This window comes from Pinus tabuliformis, chromosome 5_1 (genome assembly GCF_031772625.1).
Source record: "Pinus tabuliformis cultivar Carrire ecotype Pingquan chromosome 5_1, CPIR1, whole genome shotgun sequence".
NCBI lineage: Eukaryota > Viridiplantae > Streptophyta > Pinopsida > Pinales > Pinaceae > Pinus > Pinus tabuliformis.
In genome coordinates, this window is record NC_142305.1 from 250,072,564 (window position 1) to 250,095,602 (window position 23,039).

A 23,039-nucleotide genomic window follows, 5' to 3' on the forward strand; every position below is an offset into this window, starting at 1 on the left:
ACATTAATGCAGTCCATAATAAAATTGTAGAAATATCACATTTATCATAGGTATTCATGTTTTGCATTAGACAAACTTCTTTTCCTTTAATCTGGGAACTATTCAATAGGACTCACAAGGAATATCAACTTGCAAGCATATTTTTGTGTCGTGGTAAGGTTTCTAAATAGAAGGATAGTGCCTTTGAATCAATAGTACGATTGATATTACTTTCAAGTCTATGTGAATGCTTATTTGATTTAGATTAGATGTGGGCCAGCGTGAATCAGATGAACAGTGGCACTGGCGACTGATTCATGCTGAAAGGATTGCGCAGCTAAAAGAAAGGCTTCATCTGGAGGAGAATCAACTTTTTCAAGGTTTCTTGTTTCGAAAATCCTGTGCTTCCTTTGAATATGCTTTCCTCAAGGTCTAGCAGGAAAGTCATTGGCTTGATCTGCTAGAGTACATCTGTGCGATTTGCTTTTGGGTGAGAGAAATTCTGTATTTAAGAAGTTCATGTTGTCTGTAACAGAAAAGTCTAAGCTTGAGGAGAAAACAAAGGATTTGAATAACAGAAAGAACTTACTTGATCGAGCTTCTGCCGAGGTAGTAAAAAAACTGTACCTTTTCTCCATGCATTTTTGTAATTGTTAGATGTTGTTTCATATCACTTTGGATTTTCTTTTCATTTGATGCATGGATTTGCATGCTGTATTTAAAAAGAATTAACTATCATGATGTTTGCTCCTGTCTAAGAAACAAAACTACATTAATGTGCTGGAATTTTCAGCCCACGTTCTTTATTCTAACTATATTTTACTGGTGATTGTTTTTCTTTCAGTTGGAGAGGAACCGAACGGAACAGTTGAAGTTCTATTCAGATCTAATTTGCACCCAAAGCCTGGGCCTTGTAAGAATTGTTACAAATAAAATTTACCAAAAGAACAGAATTGTTACATATAATGGTGACATTGCGACAGTCTAGTTTATATTCGGGAAATATTTTGTATTCTAACCTAAGGAACGCTATTCTAATTTAACTTTGTTTAAGTTGATGGATTGAATTTTTTATTTGATATTATTACTAAGCTTCGGTGATATATGTGTGGTAGTTTTAGGCTTCCTTGTGTTCATTATTGGTTTATGTATCACATGCATATTTTGAAGGTGTAATAGGTTTGGAATGTGGGTTTGTTAATGCTACATGTTTCTTCTATTTCATTGTGTCTCAGTGACCTTCCAAATTACAGTCTTCATGGTTTTTTCATCACCTTATGCCCTTCTAGGCTTCTACCCTCAGAGTCAACAAAGTAGCTATTTTCTTCTGCCATTTTTCCCAAAAAGTGGGTGGGATAGGAGTATTTTTTCATACTCTGACACTCGTGTTAAGGACCTGTCTTGGTTTACTGTAATATTCCTAACAGGAAATTAACAGTGAATAAGAGAAAAACATGCTCATGAACCACACCCAAAATTTCAAACAATCATAAGTATCATAATTGCATATGTTGGCACCAAAACTGGATCTTTTATTAAAAATTCTGGGCTGAACAAGTACAATAAAATGAGGGACAGAAGATCCTGGGCTTGCTACAGCAAGTGAGGTCAAACCCAGGTCATGAAATTGCTGCCCAAGTGCTGGAGAACTTGCCCACCAAGTCTCTGTGCTAACCCAGAAATTTCTATGACTGCTGCTGGAAGGAATGATGCTATCTGCCTCTTCAGTGCTCGGAATCCCCTGTAATTACAGCTGGTGCCTCTCCTAATTTATCTCCACCAGACCCAAAAAGGAATTGGTCTCAAACCCAACAGCTGAGAAACCCACAAAAAGTGCGAATTTCCTTCTTGACTAGCAATATGCACTCCTGGAGAAATAGCTCTGCAACAAGTGCTAAGCCTCCTGGAAATTCCCCTGAAAGCCACCCCAAAATCCTCCTCTGGAAGGCCACAAAAATCAACTTCAACTCCCTTGCTTTCTCACCCCTCAAGCCCAGCTCCTCCAAGACTTGTGCAGACCCTGTTAGTGACCCTCTGTGCTGCTCCAGAATTGAGAGATTCAACCTGCAATCTCCCTTCAAAATCAACCCCTCAAACTACAGGAAATCTTCAGCAAATTTCAAGGCTCCCCACTCTTGTAATTCCCGTAAACTAGCAAGCAAGAATGCTGCCTCCCCATAGTGCCACGAATTTCTATTCTGCACCCAGCTACATGCAGTAGGAATGATGATGCTCCTGCAATACTCTCTGGAACAGCTCCAAGGTGTAGTGTGAAATATCTCGTAGGGTGACACTCAAGGTTCAGCGAAGGAAGAGTTGAATTTCCACCTGGAAACTCTCTTGTCCTAGCAGCACGTTGTTGACTTGGCTCAACAGCTCAAGCAAACAGTGGTTTAGATTTCAATTTGACAAAAGACCCTAAATGTTGGTCCTCACCTCTTATTTATACTTGTTGCTCTCCTTTTCTCATGTGGGCCCCAAACTCCACTAGTGCGTTTTCCCTCCCTTTTTACTCTCTCCACAATAGTGTGCTACCTAAGGGAGTGCGCATGCCTTGTGGGTGGCCCCACAACCCACCAAAAATCAAATATTTCCCTTTCTCCTAAGTTAAGGACCCAAAATATGATGCTAATGCCAAAAATTTTTGCCAAGTCCAAAATTGCCAAAATTGTGATGCCTTCTCTATAGTTTATAAATTTGGGGTATTACAGTCCCTCCTGCCAAAATTTGCTTGTCCTCAAGCAATTTCAGTGCTGGATGTTGTAGTACTTGTGCCCCTTCCCATGTTGCATCGTCCTCTGGAAGGTCCTCCCATCTGATAAAAAATTCCCTAACAGTCCTGTTTTTGAGCTTCCTTTCATGCACCTCCAGAATGGCTTCTAGTACCAGGTTCAAGTTGGCCCTCATCATCCAATGGTGGCAACTCTGTAGTGGCTGTGATCTGCTGCCCCAGTGCCTTTTTCAGGCATGATACGCGGAAAACATTGTGCACCTTGCTTCTTGGTGAAAGCTTCAACTTGTAGGCCACCTTCCCAACTCTCCTAGTCACCTTGTATGACCCATAGAATCGGGTTTTGAGCTTTTATGCCCCTTTATGCTTGCGTGATGACTGTTAGTACGGTTAGAGGCACAGATAGACCGTGTCACCCACCTCAAACTACCTCTCAACTCTGCCCCGGTTAGCATACTTTTTTTGCTGATTTTGCGCCATCTGCAGATCTAATCTCTAGCCCCCGGTGCCCTAATGTCTCCAAAAATCATGTCAGAAAATGAAAGTGCATCATAACCATAGAGGGCACGAAAATGAGACATACCGATCGACATGTGGTAGGTTGTATTGTAGCAGTACTCTCCCAAGTGCAACCACTTCACCCATGCTGGCTGCTGGCCGGTCACGTAGTTGCGTAGATATCCCTCCAGCCATTTGTTTACAATCTTCATTTGCCCATCTGTTTGGGTTGGTAACTAGTGTTGGGAGTGAGCTCTGTGCCCACCAACCTGAAAAACTCCTGCCAAAAATGCCCCATGAACTTGCTGTCGTGGTCACTAACAATGGTCTTTAGAAGACCATGCAGCTTGAACACCTCCCGAAAGAACAAGTTTGCAATCTGTGAGGTTGAAGATTTGGATGGAATAGTGAAGAAATGGGCGAATTTGGTCAACCTGTCCACCACTACATAGATAAAATCGTGCCCCTGCGCAACCGAGAGGCCAGTGATGAGGTCCATGGACACGCTCTCCCATTTCCTTTCTGGAATAGGGAGAGGTTGTAGTAGACTTGTTGGGTGAGATGCCTCTCCCTTGTTCCTCTAACAAATCACAAACTCCCGCACATGCCTCAACACATCCCCCTTGAGACCCCTCCAAGAGAAACGCTCCCTGATGGCCCTATATGTCTTGAGGAATTTAGGGTGACCTGCCATAGGAGAATTGTGGGCTGCCTGCATAATCCTCTCCCTGAGTTGTGACCCCAACACCAAGTAAATCTTGTCCTTATAGTATATCACGTCATCCATCACTCAGAACCCGTCATCTCCGAAGGTGCCATGCAGTATCTTGCAGGCCTGCCGGTCCTTGGAATACTCCACCAAGAGCTGCACTCTCCAATCCCGTGTAGTATCCATCAGAGATAGAGTCGCGAGCCTCCTAGATAGGGCATCTACCACTATGTTCTACTTGCACTTGAGTCTTGACGTATTCTATCTCAAAGTTGTAAGCTTGGATCTTGCTGACCCACTTCTGCTGCCCCTCCTGAAGTTCCTTATGCTCTAGGAAGAATCAATGACTGTTGTGGTCAGTCTTCACCTTGAACTTGTTGCCCACCAAGTACTGTTGGAACTTAGCTAGCGCATGCATTATGGCTAGCATCTCCTTTGTCATAGATAATGTATAGTTGCTCATAGTCACAGAGTTTCTGACTCTCATAAGCTATGAGATGACCTCCCTGCATCAATATTGCCCCAATGCTCTCACCTAATGCATCACACTCCAGTACAAAGGGTTGAGAGAAATCCGATAATGCCAAGACCAGGGCCCAGGCAAGTACTCATGACCACCTTGAGGCAGTGAAAGGTCTCTTGCACTGTGTTTGATCAACTGAATGCCCCCTTCTTCGTGAGGTCTGTAAGGGGTGCCGCAAGCTGAGAAAATCCCCTCATGAAGCACCTGTAATATGTGCATATGCACAAGAAGCCCCTTAGCTTCTTCACGTTCTTGGGCATAGGCCAATCAAGGATGGCACATATCTTCTTCTGGTGGACTCTAATCCCGTCCTCACTTATCACGTGTCCCCGATAAAGCATCTCAGTCAGCCCAAATTCGCACTTGGACATTTTGGCATAAAACTGCTGCTCCTCCAAGATGCTCAAGACATGTTTTAAGTGCTGCAGGTGTTCCTCCCACGTCCTGCTGTAAATAAGAATGTCGTCGAAAAACACCAGAACAAATCTGCGTAGGTGCTTGCGGAACACGTGGTTCATGCAACATTGAAATGTGGCAGGTTCGTTGGTGATCCCGAAGTGCATCACCAGGAACTCGAAGTGCCCATAATGGCACCTAAATGCGGTCTTCGAAATGTCTTGCTCCCTCACCTGAATTTGGTGGTATCCCGAACTCAAGTCAATCTTAGAGAAGTACTTGGCTCCTCTAAGCTCGTCCATTAGCTCATCAATGCGGGGTATGGGGTACCGGTTCTACAGAGTCTTCTTGTTTAACGCCCTGTAGTCAATGCACATACGAAGGGTCCAATCCTTATTCTTCACCAACACTATTGATGAAGCAAAAGGGCTAGTGCTAGGTCCGATGTGCCCCAATGCCAACAACTCTTGGATGGCCCTCTTGATCTTGTCCCGATAGGCCTTGGGATGCTTGTAGGGAGTGGTGATCACTGCATGTACCCCCTCCAACTCAATGGTGTGCTCGAACCCACAATCCAGTGGCATGCTTGAAGGGATATCCACAAAAACTGCTTGATGTCTCTCCAAGTGTGCTAGGATATCCAGGTGTGGTTGTTATGACTGGGATCCGATCTTTGATATCGAAGCTCTACTGCCCACTCTATTGTTGTTAATATTGAGAGGGGGGTGAATCAATATTTCTTTTCAATTGTTATTTTTACCAGTTAGATCACTTATATTTAGAACACAAAATAAATAATAAGAATAAATGCTTTTATTAATTTCTTCTTTACAATGAATCAAGTACAATATATTTAGGGATCCAACCCTAGATGAAGAAACCGATCTTCAATCTTCCAAGCTCCAACCTATATTTTCCAAACACCAACTTGGACTTCCATGGCTCCAAACTTGTCAATTTTGAGGCACCAACCCCAAGGGCTCCAACCCTATATCTGGTTTAGGCGCCGACTTGCTATCTTGAGGACTCCGATCCTCTAGTGCTCCATCCCTATCTTCCAAGGCACTGACATTGTCTTTTCGAGGCTCCAACCTCTTGGGCTCCAACCCTTAGCTTTACTTTGTCAAGATGTATTTGGTTATACTTCGCGACTCCCAATGTCTTCTTCAATGAGCCCTGTCAATCTTCGTCTTCATTGTAGTCTGCATGTTATGTCATCAATGACAACCTTGATCTCTTCACATGAAGGTGTCTCCACTATCCTTCATGGTACCCAAACAAAATTCTCCAACGTCACCTCATGATGGCTTCAGTGCATCATGGTCCAGAGGATGTCCTTCTTCAAGTATTCTTCAATTGCTCCAAGGATATTCTTAACAATCTTCAACAAGGGTCCTTGATTTGCTTCCAAAAGTCTTTGAAGGAATGGTCTTGAATGCTTCCAAAGTATCTCCACAGTCACCTTATAAAAGGCTTGCTTCAAGGGACCTGAACAACTACAATAATATTACCCCAATATACTGTTTCCATTGTCTTCAAAAATGTGCCATCTAAATGAGCTCAAAACATGCTCAATACAGTCCAGGTTGCCCAACAACAAGGTCTGTAATTGTCTCTATAACAAGCTCAAAGATCTGTGATAACTGAATAAGTCTGAGATTTTTTCAACAAAACTAATATGAGGTCTTCTATACTGGTCTGAGAACTGTCTCCAATAAAAAGAGATCTTTCTCCAACAAACCAAGGTCTCTCTCAACCAAGCCTTATGCCTGCAGCATTGTAACTTGATGTCTGCAATAAGGCCGAAGTCTGCAATAGGAAGAATTCTGAAGAGGTTGAATTTACAGTCTTGTAATAGGCCACAGGTCAGGTTGCAGATAGGTCCGAAATTTCTGAGGTAACACAGGTCTGAGCCTCAGGTCTGCAATTTTATAGGTCCAAAATTTCTACAGAATAATGCTTTAAATGTGTCTCCAGGACTGTTACAATAGATCTAAAAGATTTCTCAAAATATCTCCGTATACCCTTGCTTTGTATTATGTTCTTGTTTACCACAGTTCGAGCTAAAAGAATCACTGTTCAGAGTATGAGATAATACACAATCAATATGTTTAGGGTCCAGTCACACAAGTATCTCCTTTTTCTCAAATATTAAGCCTTCCTCTCTTGAGTTCACGAGTTGTGAACAGCAGCTCGTTCTTCTATCTTGGATGACCGAATTGATTGCAAAAGAATGAGGTCAGAATCCCTATAAATAGTGTTCTTGCAAGGCAAAACGAAAAGACACGTCTAAGTATGGAGGCCGACTAAAGTGTCCAGGTATAGGTCGGCGAGCAGATAGGTATTTTTATCTTAACTTAAAAATTCATTATCTCACCAACCACTGGGAGTTTCAGGGCAAGTAAGGGCTCATTGGAAAGAGGAAAAAGTCCTCTTGAAGATGGTATATGACGCATTGTGGAAAGATGCCTCCAAGGTGTCAAAAATGATTTTTCTTTGTGACCGCCCTTGAATTTTTGTGCATAAAATGTTTGGGACAGCATGAGGTCATTAATGGCTTCTTCATTGTTATGACTCCAACTATGTCTTTATATTATTTTCACGTCATCATGAAGTCCTCTACGTCATCATATGTCACCAAGTGATTCATTATAGTGTCAACATGTAATAGTGCAACGTTCATGTCATCATGTAGTCTCCAACCATGTCATCAAGGGCTTGTATATTAGATACATCATTGGTCTAGATCATCAATCAAGGCACATGATTGGCACTTGGCACTTGGCACTAAGTAAGACTTCTTCATTAGTGGCTTGACATATTAATTGATGGCATCCTTGTCAAACAAGAGTCATGACATCATCATCTAGAACTAGGCATCTCAAGAATATTTTCCATCTCGACCAATGCCATATTGACATCAATGACAACCTTGATTAACATCTATATCCCCATGCCGCAAGTCGACCTCCATTCGATGGGTTGATATTGGCTGTGGTGGATAAGAATGCATGCCCCTCAACACAACCAGTTTCCCATCTGGTATGGTAAATTCCATTTCCAACTTCCTCTAGTTAGTGGTGACTTGCCCCAATGAATACAAGCATTGGACACCCATCACCAGTGACCACATTAGTGTCTGGAATGTCCACCACAAAGAAATGATCAGTCACAGAGTAGTTCCCATTGTCAAGGTCAGGTTGGGGACATATTTCGTGCACTGCATCGTCCTATCCCATGGTACCAACATTGAAAGACCCTCAAATGTCTTTGTGTATGCCTCTCAACTCCACCATCTAGGCATCGATGAAGTTGTGGGTAGCCCCACTATCCACTAGCACTGAAACACGCTGCCCTTGCACTGTGCCCTGGATCCGCAATGTTAGGTACTTCAGAACTCCTCAAAGTAAAGCAATAACTCCTCCAATAGGCAGCAATGGGCCTCCTTGAGGCGGCAGTTGTGGTGGTGGTCCACATCCCATGGACTGGGGTCCTCCATCTCCTGTGTCCATTTCCTGCTCAATGTCATCCTTGGGCTCGTTGTCTGAGTACACCTCAATGTAATGGGATTTGCCCTTGGTACACTTGTGTCCCGGTGACCACGACGTCTGTCACGTAAAACATAACTTCCTCCTCTAGAGGTCCCTCCTAGTCTCATCATCGAGCTAACCGCACCCAACCTCCCAGTGTGTCTGTCTAGTGTCTCCCCCTCCCTTGGAGAGCAGTAGGTTTAGTGGGGAAAGGAGCCTTGGTCTTGGGCACTATGTCAATCATATCTTTGGTCCCAGAGATGGCATCCATCAATGTCGTGGGCTTTCACCTATCCAATTAGTGGGTCAGCTAGCCCCTCTACGAATAACATAATCAACCGGGCCTTCGAAATGTATGTGACCATCACTGCCAGCCTCAGAAACTCTGATATATATGCCTTCGCGTTGCCAATTTGTCTCAGGTACACCAACTCTCTGAAGTGTAACTCGAGGTGCTTCCTATCAAATCTCTCGATCAACTGCCTGGTAAACTCTGTGTAAGAGGTGATGTGGATATGCCCAAGTGTGATTAGGCCATGGTACCACCACTCTTGCGCACCCCGCTCCAAATGAAATGTGGCAAACCTAATGGTGTCTGTCTCACTCTTGGGGTTCAGATGGAAGTAAGTGTCCAACTTCTGAACCCATGCCCTGGCTGAACCCTTGGCTGATCCATGATAGTTGGGAAGTGTGACCTTCTCGACTATCTTCTACACCTCCTGGCTCGACTGCCCTCCTCTGTAAGATGTACCAACTCCAATCTTGCGTCTCTCCTTGAGGTGTATAAACTCCCCAAAGGATATGACTTTCTGAATTCTAGGGTCTGGCCCCTCATACTCATCAATCCCCGTCTCTACAGAGTGCACCAAATATGCAACAGGGTTCGATTCTCTCTCTCTCTCTCTCTCTCTCTCCAGCTCATCCATGAACTGTCACGTAGTGGGATGACTGTTCTGACCACGCACTAGAGTATGCGGCCATTGAAATGCATGCCCCTGCGTGTGGTGGCTCCTGCGTCTTGCTTGGAACCCCCATCTCCATTGTTTTCATGCCCTTGGTTGTTATGGACTTGCAAGCCCATCATTTGCTACATCATGTCCCTCATCAGTTGGCCTTGCCTCAACATATGCTAGTTCACCCTCAACAACTCATCCATAACCTGGGTTTGGCTCTCTTGTCTCGGTTGCTCATCACCCCGTTGGCCCTCCATGCATTCTCTAACGTTGTCCAACTCAGTGTATGAAAAGAGGTCAAGACCCCCTTCTCTACCACGTCCTCTACCTCTACCTCTGCCTTGGCCCCTCTGAAAAACCACGCCCTAGTACCAGGGTGGCATTACCAACTGCTTCCTCCCACACTGGCCAAGAACATGCTCTGATACCACTATAATATTCCTAATAGGAAATTAACAGTGAGTAATAGAAAAACATGCTCATGAACCACACCCAAAATTTCAAACACACATAAATATCATAAATACATATATTGGCACCAAAACTGGATCTTTTATTAAAATTTCCAGACTGAATAAGTACAATAAAATGAGGGACAAAGGAACCTGGGCTTGCTACAACGAGCATGGTCAATCCCAGGTTGTGAAATTGCTGCCTAAGTGCTGGAGAATTTCACCACCAAGGCTTTGTGCTAACCCAAAAATTTCTATGATTGTTGCTGGAAGGAATGATGCTATCTGCCTCCTTAATGCTTGGAATCCCCTGAAATTACAGCTGGTGTCTCTCCTAATTTATCTCCACCAGAGCTAGAAAGGAATTAGTCTCAAAACGAGTAGCTGAGAAACCCACAAAAAGTGTGAATTTCCTCCTTGACTAGCAATACGCACCCCTCAAGAAATAGCTTTGCAACAAGTGCTAAACCTCCTAGAAATTCCCCTGAAAGCCACCCCAAAATCCTCCACTGGAAGGCCACAAAAATCAGCTCCAACTCCCTTGCTTTCTCACCCCTCAAGCCCAACTCCTCCAAGACTTGCGTAGACCTTGCCAGTGAGCCTCTGTGCTGCTCTAGAAATGAGAGATTCAACCTGCAATCTCCCTTCAAAATCAACCCCTCAAACTACAGGAAATCTTCAACAAATTTCAAGGTTCATGATGCTCCTGCAATACTCTCCGAAACAACTCCTGCAAATGATGATGCTCCTGCAATAATCTCTGGAGCAACTCCAAGGTGTAGTGTGAAATCTCTCCTAGGGTGACACTCAAGGTTCAACGGAGGAAGAGTTGATTTTTCGCCTAGAAATTTTCTTGTCCTAGCAGCACGTTGTTGACGTGGCTCAACAACTCAAGCGAACAATGGTTTAGATTTCAATTTGAAAAAAGGCCCTATTATTGCTCAAACTAGCACAGGTCCTAATGGGAATCCTAAAGGGGCAATTGCTAGGACAAGGGCAACAATGGAGATTTACCCCACCGTCACCTCAGCTAAGGCTCCCTACTCTTTATAGACTTTCACTGATGGGAGGAGACCCGGTATGAGGACTCACTTACAAAGAATATATCAATGCAATGGATAAGAAGTGAATCCGATCACCATCTCCAAGGGGAAACTCAAAATTAGGGCTTGCTTGCTTTGTAAGCTAGGTGTAGGGTTTCTCTAGGAAAGGTTGATGAGGATTTGAGGGTTAGGTTTAGGGAGTATGTCATGCAATGGAGCTTCCTATTTTTCAAAATCCTTATGGAACTTGGATTCCTAAGTGATCCTTGAAAAGTTAGCTTTGATAGGAAATGAGACCACATGGGACCAAATGGACCCCAGGTTAGGTCAAGGGGGGAGGGATTAGCAACCAATGACGAGCTTGAACCGATCAGGGAAAAGAAGGGGATCAAAGAAAAAAAAACCAATGAAATATGGTACAATGATCTCTGTGATGTAATTAGCTTAAGGAAAGAATTGGTCTTTGATCTAGGGCTTGCGATATCTCAAGATCCCACTGCCGGAATCTCATGAAATTTGGAGGGCTTCTTAAGGACAGACTAGCGCAGTTGTGGACCAAAAATCGAAGTATTTGGATGGCTAGATTGTGAGATATTCGATGCCCTAGGTGACCTATGGGGCTAGACCTAGAAAGAAGAGGAGAAGGTAAAGAAAAATAAGTTTTACGGTGATCACCTATGGTAGATCAGTGCCTAATCCTTTGGGGAGATTGGAGTCAAGAATGCTTATGTATTCAAATTTGATTTTCTTGGCCAAGGAGGCCTTAAAGCCAGCTTCACTTAGCACTAGGGCAAAGGAGAGCAACTTCAAAGACGTTATACTTCATTTTGCAAAATAGATGTCTTATCAAGGTAAATTTCAACCATGAAATATCCCTAGGAACATTCACTCATCATACATGGCCCATACATGAAGCATCACTATCGAGAAACACAATTTCCACAACTTCGTAATAATAGATGCAACAAATTAGCCCTAGAATAGCGAAATCCTAGCAACAATGTATGTGACAAAAATAGAGCAAAGAATAGCATTAAAATTGCACTTACATGTATTAGAGTATATCCAACCATCAAAAATTTTCCAAACAAGAAGCTCCAAGACAAGAGAAAATGATCCAAACATCAAAATTCATTCCATGCTCCAAAATTTCGTCCACCAAGAAGGATAGCGAAGTTCTCTAAAGAGATACAAGTCCAACCAAGTGATGATGCTAAAATGAATTCACATCACTTGTATTTATACACTTCTAATGAGTTTGATTTAGCTAATTAGGCCTACATTAGCCCCTACAATAAAATAATGTGCAAAATAACTAACTTTTGGTGACAAGCCCACCAAACTAGCTCATAAACAAAAGAATAAGCCTCTCAAGAGGTCGAATAATGAATAGTGCATGTCGTTGGGCCTTGGAGGAGACCTAATGGAGTCCATATGTGCCATAATGTGTAGTTGAACTCCCAAGAGAAATGGATAAGGGATTGCCCCTTGTAATAACTTGTGGTGCTCCAAATGACATGTGGGGGCACACAAGTGTCCTCATGGGTCTTCAAACAAATCGAAGATGTTTGTAGATCGCCTGCAAGGGCTAGAATGATGGTGTAGATGATGCCACATCATTGTGAAAGTCCTGGATCATCTGCCAAGTGTATGGTGCAAGTTTGGGGCTAGCTAGGCATGATGGATTAGGTGCATCTTCCTCGTCCAATAAGTGAACCATGAGCATTCTTTTAATGGCTGTGAGGATCCATGGAGTGTTGTTTGATGCTGTGGAGGCCCATGGCTCTCTACAGACACCCTACATGTGCCAATGTAGCCCTTTGGTGTCAAGACCCCGTATAGGGAGACTAAACCAAAATGGAAACCACTTGCAATCCTGCATAAGATCCAATGCATCCCCGTGCCTTCCAGTACACCAGATCATTAAAAGTGTTTATAAACCATGGATAACAAGTGAGCACTTCATAATGGCATGCCCTTCGATAGTGGGCTTTGGCATTTGCTAATTTCTTCTAGCTCCAAATAGGGTTAACAGGGCATCCTATTAGGTGGTTTTTACCTCTAAAGGGGGTGGTATGTCCGTGGTACATCCTTCATATGGTGGTGGCATCTGGCATAATGATGGAATGGAGTAGGGAATGAAAGGGGGCAACCTGGATCACATGCCATGGTACAAGGGTAACTAATAAAAGGGAAGCCCACACTTGGGTAAATAATGTGTAGGAGGGAGCAATCGTGGTGCATGAGTTACCCTGGCCTTGATTTTCCACCCTTCTTCATATGCCTTTTGCTTTTTTATGATTTTCTTTGGTTAACTGCTCAGGGCTCTAGGTAATGAGAGCAAGATGCGTAAAGTATAGCAGTGGATACCGCCTTATAAGGTGGGGCAGTTCTTCGTCGACCGGGGGTTGGGATAATCATGGGTTCCTAATTGATAAAGGAGGCTCATCAAGGGCCATGTAGGAAGCAGGGTGATGGCCATGGAATGGGATATAGCTCATGTCATTTCTTTTGCCCACGTGTTAAATGCTTTTGTCCCAACGATCTTTTGCATTTTTGGTACAATTTCCTGTTGAATTTGGCCAATTATGTTTTTTCTTTTTCTTTTAGCTCCATCAACCTCCGGCCATCATTCCAGGCCCGGCCCAAGATGTGGGGCAAGGGAAGGGGGTGGCTGACCCTATGTGGACCCAGTTAGGAGGAGAGATGATTGGGGGTGTAATGAGAGGAAGGGGAGTAATATATGCGAATCAGGGAGTGGGACCACGCAACCAAAATTAAGGTTTCCCATGTAGTACCATCCCTAAAACCAATAGGTCAATTAAAAAGATCCCATGGGACTAGGGTGCAAGGTTAACATCCCAAAAGAGACCTAGGGTACAAGAGCACAGACCTAGACCACTCTTTCCGCTGAATCACCCCATTAATACATGCCCAAAGTTTGCATGATAAATAAACTACCAAATAACAATGCCCACCTTCAAATATACGATCATGATAGATGGGTGAGAGACCACATGGCTGGCTCAGGTGGCGGGGAAATGGCACATCGAGCTAGTTGGTGGCTGCGAGGGGCTGCCGGTTGAGGACTATCATGTAGAAATTTTTTCTCCTAGGGATATCACCCACAAAATGGTGGGTAACAGGCCCCAAATGTTGGTCCTCACCTCTTATTTATACTTGCTGCTCTCCTTCTCCCATGGGGGCCCCAAACTCCACTAGTGCGTTTTTTCTCCTTCCCTTTTTCCTCTCTCCACAATAGTGTACTGCCTAAGGGAGTGCGTATGCCTTGTGGGTGGCCCCCACAACCCACCTAAAATCAAATATTTCCCTTTCTCCTAAGTTTAAGGACCCAAAATATGTGATGCTAATGCCAAAAATTATTGCCAAGTCCAAAATTGCCAAAATTGTGATGCCTTCTCTATAGTTTATAAATTTGGGGATATCACATTTACCTTGCAACCACAACTTCAAATGTGTGGTGGCTGATGTTGGCTGAGGAGCTTCCTCCTCTCTCTCCTCATCTGGCCTTGCCTCTGTCTCCAGCATGTCTTGACATTCTTTCTATTTATATGGTTTATTTTTGCACTTATTTTGTACTCCTTTTAGCTTTGTACTTAGTTCTTTTTCTGCTTTTGATAGAGTAACGATAGGCACTGCTTTTGTATTGTCACAGTGTACTGAATTTCTGCTTTTGAAAGAGTAGCAATAGGCACTACTTTTGCTCTGTCACAGTGTAGTAAAACTTGCTGTACTTTTTAGTCATATTGACCTACTGAATGTGGTCATTTCTTGGACTTATCTATCTTATCTTATCTTATCTATCAAGATGACAGGGAAGTTAGAATGCAATGCAACTTATTCATTCTCCATCAACTCTTAGTTATGATGTACTATTTTTGCTTTTTCTCTTTTGCTTTCATCGTTTATAGGAATTGATTTTGCATTACTGCATATATTCACACTGGACACATCTTTTTAGTCCCATTGACCTACTCTTGTGGTCAATTGCTGGACATTAATCAAATTTCCTTATCTTATGTATATAGAGGACTTGGTGATCACTCTTTTTATTGGGAACCTTGAGTGAAGCTATGAAGTATGCTTATCAGCAATCTTTCAAAATGTGACTCAAACACACATGGCTAACAATGTTTGATGTTCCATTCTATTCTCACGTGACTGAACATGTGGTCCTATCTCTTACTAATCTAGGACTCACCAACTCGCCATGTTCATCATCACTTGTTTTTAAATTTTAATAAATAAAAACTTGAAAAGTGATCAGGGGGAATTTATACTGCAGGTGTGATCCCATCAAGAGGTATAACACATTTTAATAAATGTATTTCAAAAGTTGATCCCATTATAAAATATCCTGGATGATGCTATATTGGTAATTATGTACCAAGCATTGATCCCATTGGGAATTTTCATCCGTGACATTCTTTATGAAGAGAAAAGCACTGTCAATTTGTGATCATCAATTGTAAAATCAGAACCAAGGCTTATGAAAATGAAGATTGATATAATTATCGATAAGAGAGATCAGGAGAGAGATTTTCTACTGTGTTTTTTGCGAGTCAAGTTTCTGATTTTACAGTTATCTCTGACAATTGTTTTTGTAATATATATTGCAGACAGCAGTCCGGCTAGTGCTTCTGCAAAATCAATCTGTTGTAATAAAACAACTTTGCAAGATTTTCCCGCTTTGCCGAGTAAGATAAACTATCTCATGTGCACTAGCTCCATGAATCTGTTATCTAAATTTACAAACTATTGAAAAGCCTTAAATAGAGGTGCTTTTTCTTTTCCTAAAAAGTAGAGATTAATTTTTGAGCATGGATGCCTGGTGAATTCTTACACACATCATTTTCGTAAAATGGAGTGTCCACGTAGCTTTGGTCTGCAGCCATGTCCATGTTTTGATGATGGGTTAGGATTCTGAACTTCTATTTCAAGCAAAATGCCAGGATATCTTTTTAGAGATTTTAGAGGTAGAATATCTTTTTTATTGCAACCAGTTGTGGTAATTCACAAAATAAAGTTTGTTCAATACCAAATTCATTTTACAATTTTTGTCAATATAAAAATTACTTCAGACATTCTCTTTAGGATGCAACATATAAAATTTCCAACCAGTGATTGTAATTGTGTTTGTAGATGTGAAGAGAGGAAGTTAAGTGATCAAGTGCAGAACTTTCAATTTTTGTTTTGCAAGTATTTATTGTACTTTGTTTTGGCACTTTATGTGTTGCATGGGTTTTGGTCAAATGATTAATTTTGATTTTGTCTTGTCTACCAGATGATCAAAGTTGACATTGTCAAGAGTAGTTTAGCATATGGAATGCAAATGGTCTCGGTTGAGAATTAGTTGGGGTGTCCATTGCATATGTAAGGACAGTTAGAGGTCCTCGAGGGCTAGAGATTATTGTTGTCATTGTAGTAGTTGTTAATATGGAATAAGACCTAATATTTTTTGAGGTGGAATAGGTGATGGCATTGTGTACTTATGTATAGAGTTATAGTTCCTTGTATTTTTACATACAGACATGGAAGGACAAGCTTCAGTGATGTTTTCTCCCCGCACTTGGGTTTCTTACTATATATTGTTGTGTAATGTGGTTATGATTATTATTATTTTGTGATGGGTATGCTGCTAATCAGAATAAATACATAACTCAGCTATTGATATTTTCATGTTTTCTGTTAATGATAATGGCTACTACCCAATAACATTATTGCAATGGATACCTATGGACAATGATAATGGCTAAGTTGTATTTCTGTTATTGGTGTTGTGTTATCAATCAAATTTGTACGTTAAGACCCATGGGCCATTAGCCTTACTTGGTGGGTTCCTTCGTGTATAGCAGATGTTTTCATCATTGGCACTTGACTAGATGACTTTCTCCCAGTGGTCGACTTCAGCTCATTTTTCAGTGGGAGGAGTGTACTATCAAGACGAGTTGTAGGTTGTAGGTTTTAAGGGATCGTCATTCAATTTTATTGTATTTTTGGTTTCCTCAGTATTTTAAGTAAAATTCTACAGCTTGAGTGGGCCTAATGGCTAGGAGAATGTGTTTCCTCCTAAGAGGTCACAGGTTCAAAACAAGAGCCGGGTAGAGTATGTATGTCTTTGTAGACTTAGCAGTTAAATCGCTGTGCGGAGCTGGGCCCCTTGTCCTACAAACAAGGGGGTCTGATTGGGAGAGACTTTAGGATGATTTCATGAAGGAGGAGCTTAAACTTTGTTCAATCCATATAGGTCAGCAGCAAGGGGTTGATGAGGAAAACGTTACTCTTTCATGAAGGAGGAGCTTAAACTTTGTTCTATCCATATAGGTCAGCAGCAAAGGGTTGATGAGGAAAATGTTACTCTTTCAACAAAGAGCAAGAAAAGATCCAAGAAAGGTCCTAAAGGTGGGGTTAAGTCAAAGGGTGAACCGAAAAAGGACATGAACAAGGTTTAAGTGTTTTGCATGTCATAAGTTGGGGCACTGTGCAGGTCAGTGTAACAAGAAGAAGAAGAAACGGGTTGCAGCTTCAGCTGAAGTGGATCCGTTTTCCATTCAGTTTGAGAAATAGTTTTCTTTGCTTCTTTCCACGAGTGCAACATCTACCAGTGTTTGGTATATAGATATTGGGGCCTCCAGCCATATGATAGGTCAGTGGGAGTACTTTACAAATCTTACAGAGAGTGGTGTGGATCTTAAGGTGGAGTTTGGATCCAATGTGATTGAGTCTTACTGGACCTTGACCCTTCAATGGCAAGAAGTGCTACTGGGGTTAACATTGGCGACTCAAGGGAACAATATCCCTCTACAAGATGTCGGCAACCATTGAATCTCTGTACTCTCAAACTGTGCTGCTGATCAATGAGAAACTAACTGTCAAGAACCATTGAATCTCTGTACTCTCAAACTGTGCTACTGATCAGTGAGAAACTAACTGTCAAGAACCATTGAATCTCTGTACTCTCAAACTGTGCTGCTGATCAATGAGAAACCAACTGTCAATAAGTGTCTATCCACTGGGCTATGGATTCAATTGCTTGGTATCTTTGCTGCTCAACTACAAATATAATTATTATTATTATCCAATTTTAAGGTCATAGCCAAGCCAGACACCAAATTGGTGTATGGGCTTGTTCTCCCTGGAAACAATCGCACGCGCAAACCTATTCCATGGTTTAGAAAAACCATTCAAGGCTAAGAAACTGGGTTCGCTCCCCTGGCCCTACGTGTCCCAAATCGGACGAATCAGACATGATTCGGTGGGACATGTGTCTTCCGGATCGTGTCCGATCGTGTCTTGTTTCTAGGACACGTGTCACGAATTTTTGCCCTCCACGTGGCTATAAAAGTGCGATTTGGCCATTCTAACTTCACCAAAGTCATTGTGGGTTTGCTGTGGGTGTGTGAGAGCTAAGAGCAAAGGCTGTGGGAGCATTTTGGAGGTGATTCAAGCCACAGATATGTGCATTTTCTCTCTATTTTTTGCATTTTTCTTACAGCAGTTAGCATATGCATTTGTTTTATAAATTTGTGCATTTTTTCTTTATTTTTTTACAGCATTCATGGCTCAATCAAGGGCAGCAGGGAAGGGGCAAAGGAAGGGGAAGAATGTCCCCATTGGAGATGCCCCTCCTCTTCCAATTTCATCAGGGTTTGCAAGTGTTCCCTCTATTGCAAGTGGGGTTGCAACAACAACTTCAAATGTTGAAGGAAGACAACAGCCTCAAGATAACAAATATCCCTTGTGGAAATATGTCACAAGAGAGTAAGGGCCAGGCAGCGAGATGAAGGGAGGAGGCAATGTTGCCTGGAAATGCAACTATTGCAAAAAGCATTTCATGAGCACATATTTACGTGCGAAAGCTCATTTGTTGGCTTTACCAAGTTGTGGAATTGCAGCATGTACACAGGTGTCTTTAACTAAAAGGAAGGAAATGGAAAAGAAGCCAATGTTGGTATGGCAAAGGTGGTTGCAACATCTAAAAAAAGCAAGAATGAAGAGCCCCTTCCATTCTTGAGGAAAAGCAACAACAAATTTCCATTTGAGAGTTCTGGTGGGGGACAAGCAGCAAAAAGAAAGGCAGTGGCACATGGTCCAATGGACAAGATTTTTTAGAAAGAGAAACGGGAAGAGCTTGATCTCACCATTGCATTTTTTCCTATCAGAACTTCATATCCTTTAATGTTGCATGCTCACCTTTATTTATTGAGATGTGCCGAGCTCTAACTCAAGGGGCTCCATTGGGGTATGTGCCTCCCGGGTCAGAGAAGCTTAGAACCACATTGTTGACGAAGGCAAAGAAAGAGGTGGACAAAATGCTTGAGTCTATTAAATTAGCATGGCCAACATCTGGGGTTAGCATTGTTTCTGATGGATGAACAAATCCAGCACGAAACCCACTCATCAACTTCATGGTGTCTTCCTTGAATGGTCCAGTTTTCTTAAAATTAGTGGATGCACTTGGACAATACAAGGATGCACAGTATATGGGTGAGTTGTTTATTAAAGTTATTGAAGATGTAGGTGTTGATTATTGTGTGCAAATCATTACAGATAATGCATCTGTTTGCAAGGTTGCTGGCATGATTGTGGAAGCTAAATATCCACAAGTATTTTGGACACCTTGCATTGTACATTATTTGAATTTAGCAATTAAATCTATTGCTTCTGATGTGATTTGGATTGGAAGCATTATTAAGGATGCATGACATATCCGCAACTTCGTACAAAATCATAAAAATGCCCTCATTATCTACAAGGAGTACACCAATCTATCATTGTTGATGATTGTGGATAAACGGTTTGCCTCTTCATTCATCATGTTGAAGAGGTTGAGGGAGGTCAAGACTGCTCTTGGGGCCATGGTTATTTCAAAGTTTTGGCCTTTTTGGAGCAAGACAGATCAAGCAGCCTCAAAAAGAGTGGACACAGTGTTAGATGATGCTTGGTGGGAGAGGGTAGATCTACTTATTCAGATCATGGACCCTTTCATTTATTTGCTTCGATTTGTAGATACAAACCAACCCATCCTAGGAGAGGTTTATGAGGGATGGGATGCCATGATTGAGTCTATGAGGAGCATTATTTTACAGAGTGAGTGCCCTGAGTATGAGACATCATCAGAGACCTTCTTCACAACCATATAGGATATTCTTGTCAACAAATGGGACAAGAATTGTACACCTTTACATTGTTTGGCTCACTCATTGAACCCAAAATGCTGCAACCATGAGTGGCTAAATGGTGGACCTTCCCGCAGATTCTCTCCTCATATGGATGGGGAAATTTCACAGGGGAGGAAAGCTGCATTGAAGCAGATTTTTCAGTATAGAGCATCCCTTGATGAGGTGGAGGATGCCTTTGCAGAGTTTTCCATTGGCACTGGTCGATTTGCAGGATATGATGTGATTAGAGACGGGGGGTAAGAATCCCTATTCTTGGTGGGCAACTCATGGGGCAATAAGCCCTCCTCTACAACAGTTAGCCATGAGCCTCCTTTCTTAGGTGAATTCATCCTCTTGTTGCGAGAGGAATTGGAGCACATATGGGAATTTGTATAGTGTCAAGAAGAGCAGGCTTAAGCAGTCCAGGGCAGAGACAATGGTGTATGTGCGCACCAATCTTCGTCTTATTTATAGGCAGAGGGATGAGTTGTTGAAGGGAAAGACAAAGATGTGTGATGTCTTTCCTAATAATATGGGTTTGGACAACAATGTTGAGTTGGCATTAGCCAACATGGATCTTAATGAGCCAATGTTAGAGCCAAACACTTTTGATGATGGTGATATTGTGGAGGGGTCATCCTCCACACCAGATGTAGAGATGACATTGGATACAGAGGAGGAGGATGCAACAGAGGAGAGCAATGGTGACCATGATGATGAGTACAATGATGTTGATTTTGATTATGAGGATTGATGACTCATGAGCTACCTACTGCCTTTAAGCTTGTAGTTGTTTTGTATTTGCTATTTCTATTTGCCATTGGCATTGCTACTACCTATGTAACACTGTACACATTTTGATTTTGATGACTTAATGAGAAAACTATAGTATCTGGTCTTTCTCCTATTGGATCATTGATGAATATGTATGATGATTTATCATTTATGTCACAATTGTATTTGTATGCATAATGTTACTTTGTAAAACTTACCTCTAGATGAAGATCTATGTTTGAATCAATGAATTTGTATCATTAATGAGAATTTGTGTAAGAAATATCTAATTTTTAATATCTATCTATCTATCTATATATATATATATTTTAACTATATATATATTTATTTATTTATATTTTAACTATATATATATATATATTTTAAGAAAATAATATATAACGTGTCCTAACGTGTCCTGTTTCGAGGGGTCAACGTGTCCGTGTTTGACACTCAAATCCCTGTGTCCTTCGTGTCCCGTGTCCCCATGTCAAGTGACTTAGATTCAAGGCTATTGTAACCAACTCTGATTCCTCCAACTTCTCACCAACAACACCCAACTCATCACGTTCCCGTGACACTCAGGTAAGGTATGATGTAACTGTATTGGTTTTAATCATCTTGGTGTTTCTTAACTTCTCTTTCAACACCATCTTTTTGTTTTGGTTTGAATTCTGGTATAACTTGCATAAAAATTCCCACATCTCACATGCATTCTTCTTACATGTAACATGAGGAATTGCTGAATGGAGATAGAAAAGGAAGGGTTCACCTAAGTTTAGAGATGCACTAAATTTAGCAGAGGGACCCATAGTCCACTACTTGCAGATTTTTATTATTTCCTATGTATTAACTTAGGAAAAATTTATTTTTCCTAAAGTCAATTTATAATTTGTGCCAGCCTAATATTTTAAAGTATTCACAGCCTTGTGAGTGCTTTGTGGGGCCCAGGTCGAGTTATAAAGGGGAGATAAGACAACTGGTGGGAAGTTAGACTTGTGCATCAGATTTGTGCGTGTGTTCTTCTCAGCTATTGCAACCAACTTATTTAGCATTAGGGCATTACGACTAACACATGAGGGCAGAAAGAAAGAGGCCATACGGCCCACAAATTATCCAACTAAGTGATTTCTATAGCCAAGCCGAGTTTCATCTTAGGAAGGCCACACAAAAGACTATATAGATCAATACAGATTCCGTACAGTGCGCACGCTGAGAGAAGGTCACACGCAGGAGGAGAGACCGAGTGGGTTGGGTGCAAAATAGTTTGGGCGTAGTGAGAATTTCAAGGGTTGCTGATAGTGAAGGGAAGTTTTCCTTGTTCATTCTAATTTCCTGAATTAGCAATTTTTTGAGAAGAAATAAATATAACACATGCATTGTAGGTTTTCCCCAGTTGGGGTTTCTTGGGTAAATTTTTGGTGTTGAATATTTTATGTGCTTATGTCTTCAATTTTTATTTTTCGCTGCATTATACAGTTAGAAAAGCTTAGTATGTTTGATGAAAGCCTTTTGAAAGTTTAGTTTCAACTCTTTCTTTGTTGGGTTTTTAGAAACTAATAGGAATTACATGGTCTTTATTGGCATCAAGGATAGTCCTTTTGGCTTTAACATTCTTTTTGTTATATTTGACCAATAGTGTTGCATCCGTAGGAATTGTGATAGGCTTCCCAACTATGTCCCACAACTCATATTCCTCTTGAATCAATACTATCCTCTCTTTCCATGGGCTGAAATTTCCTACCCCCCTCCAATCTATCTTCAAGCCTCAACCCTGTTGTTGTTTCTTTGAAAACCCAAAAATATTTTTTCTTTTCTTTGAGAAGCCAAAACAATTTCGACCTTTCCATGAGAACCCAAAAAAGTTTTGACCTTTCCTTGAGAACCTAGAAAAATTTAGACCTCTCCTTGAGAACCCAAAAAAAAATACCTTTTTCTTGAAAACCTAGAAAGATCTTAGCCTTTTCTCAAAAACCAAGAAAGATCTTAACCTTTTCTCGAAAACCAAGAAAGATCTCAGCCTTTTCTTAAAAACCAAGAAAGTTCTCAACCTTTTCTTGTTTGGTTTCCCATTTCAATATCAATGCTCTAATACCATGCAAATTTTTCTTGACTCAATATGATGGTTTTCAGTTTCAACAAGTTTTGCCAGTTTAATGCTCATTTATTGCTCAACCATAAATGCATTTAAATATGAACTTATGAATGAAAACACATTGAATAATTTACTTCAAATATAGAGCAGAAACTAAGAAAGCAAACCCATAAA

The 23,039-nt window shown here is 41.5% G+C and overlaps 1 protein-coding gene across 4 annotated transcripts in view; it reads left to right on the forward strand.

Annotated features, from left to right (window-relative positions):
* Positions 1-23,039, forward strand: part of LOC149164347 (uncharacterized) — a 309,541-nt gene that overhangs the window by 123,694 nt on the left and 162,808 nt on the right. For all 4 annotated transcript variants that reach the window (XM_089432068.1, XM_089432067.1, XM_089432069.1 and 1 more), the window contains 4 exons: positions 260-359; positions 515-588; positions 824-892; positions 15,455-15,532. In XM_089432068.1, coding sequence (XP_089288194.1) covers positions 260-359; positions 515-588; positions 824-892; positions 15,455-15,532 — 321 coding nt within the window. The remainder of the gene's footprint in view (positions 1-259; positions 360-514; positions 589-823; positions 893-15,454; positions 15,533-23,039) is intronic.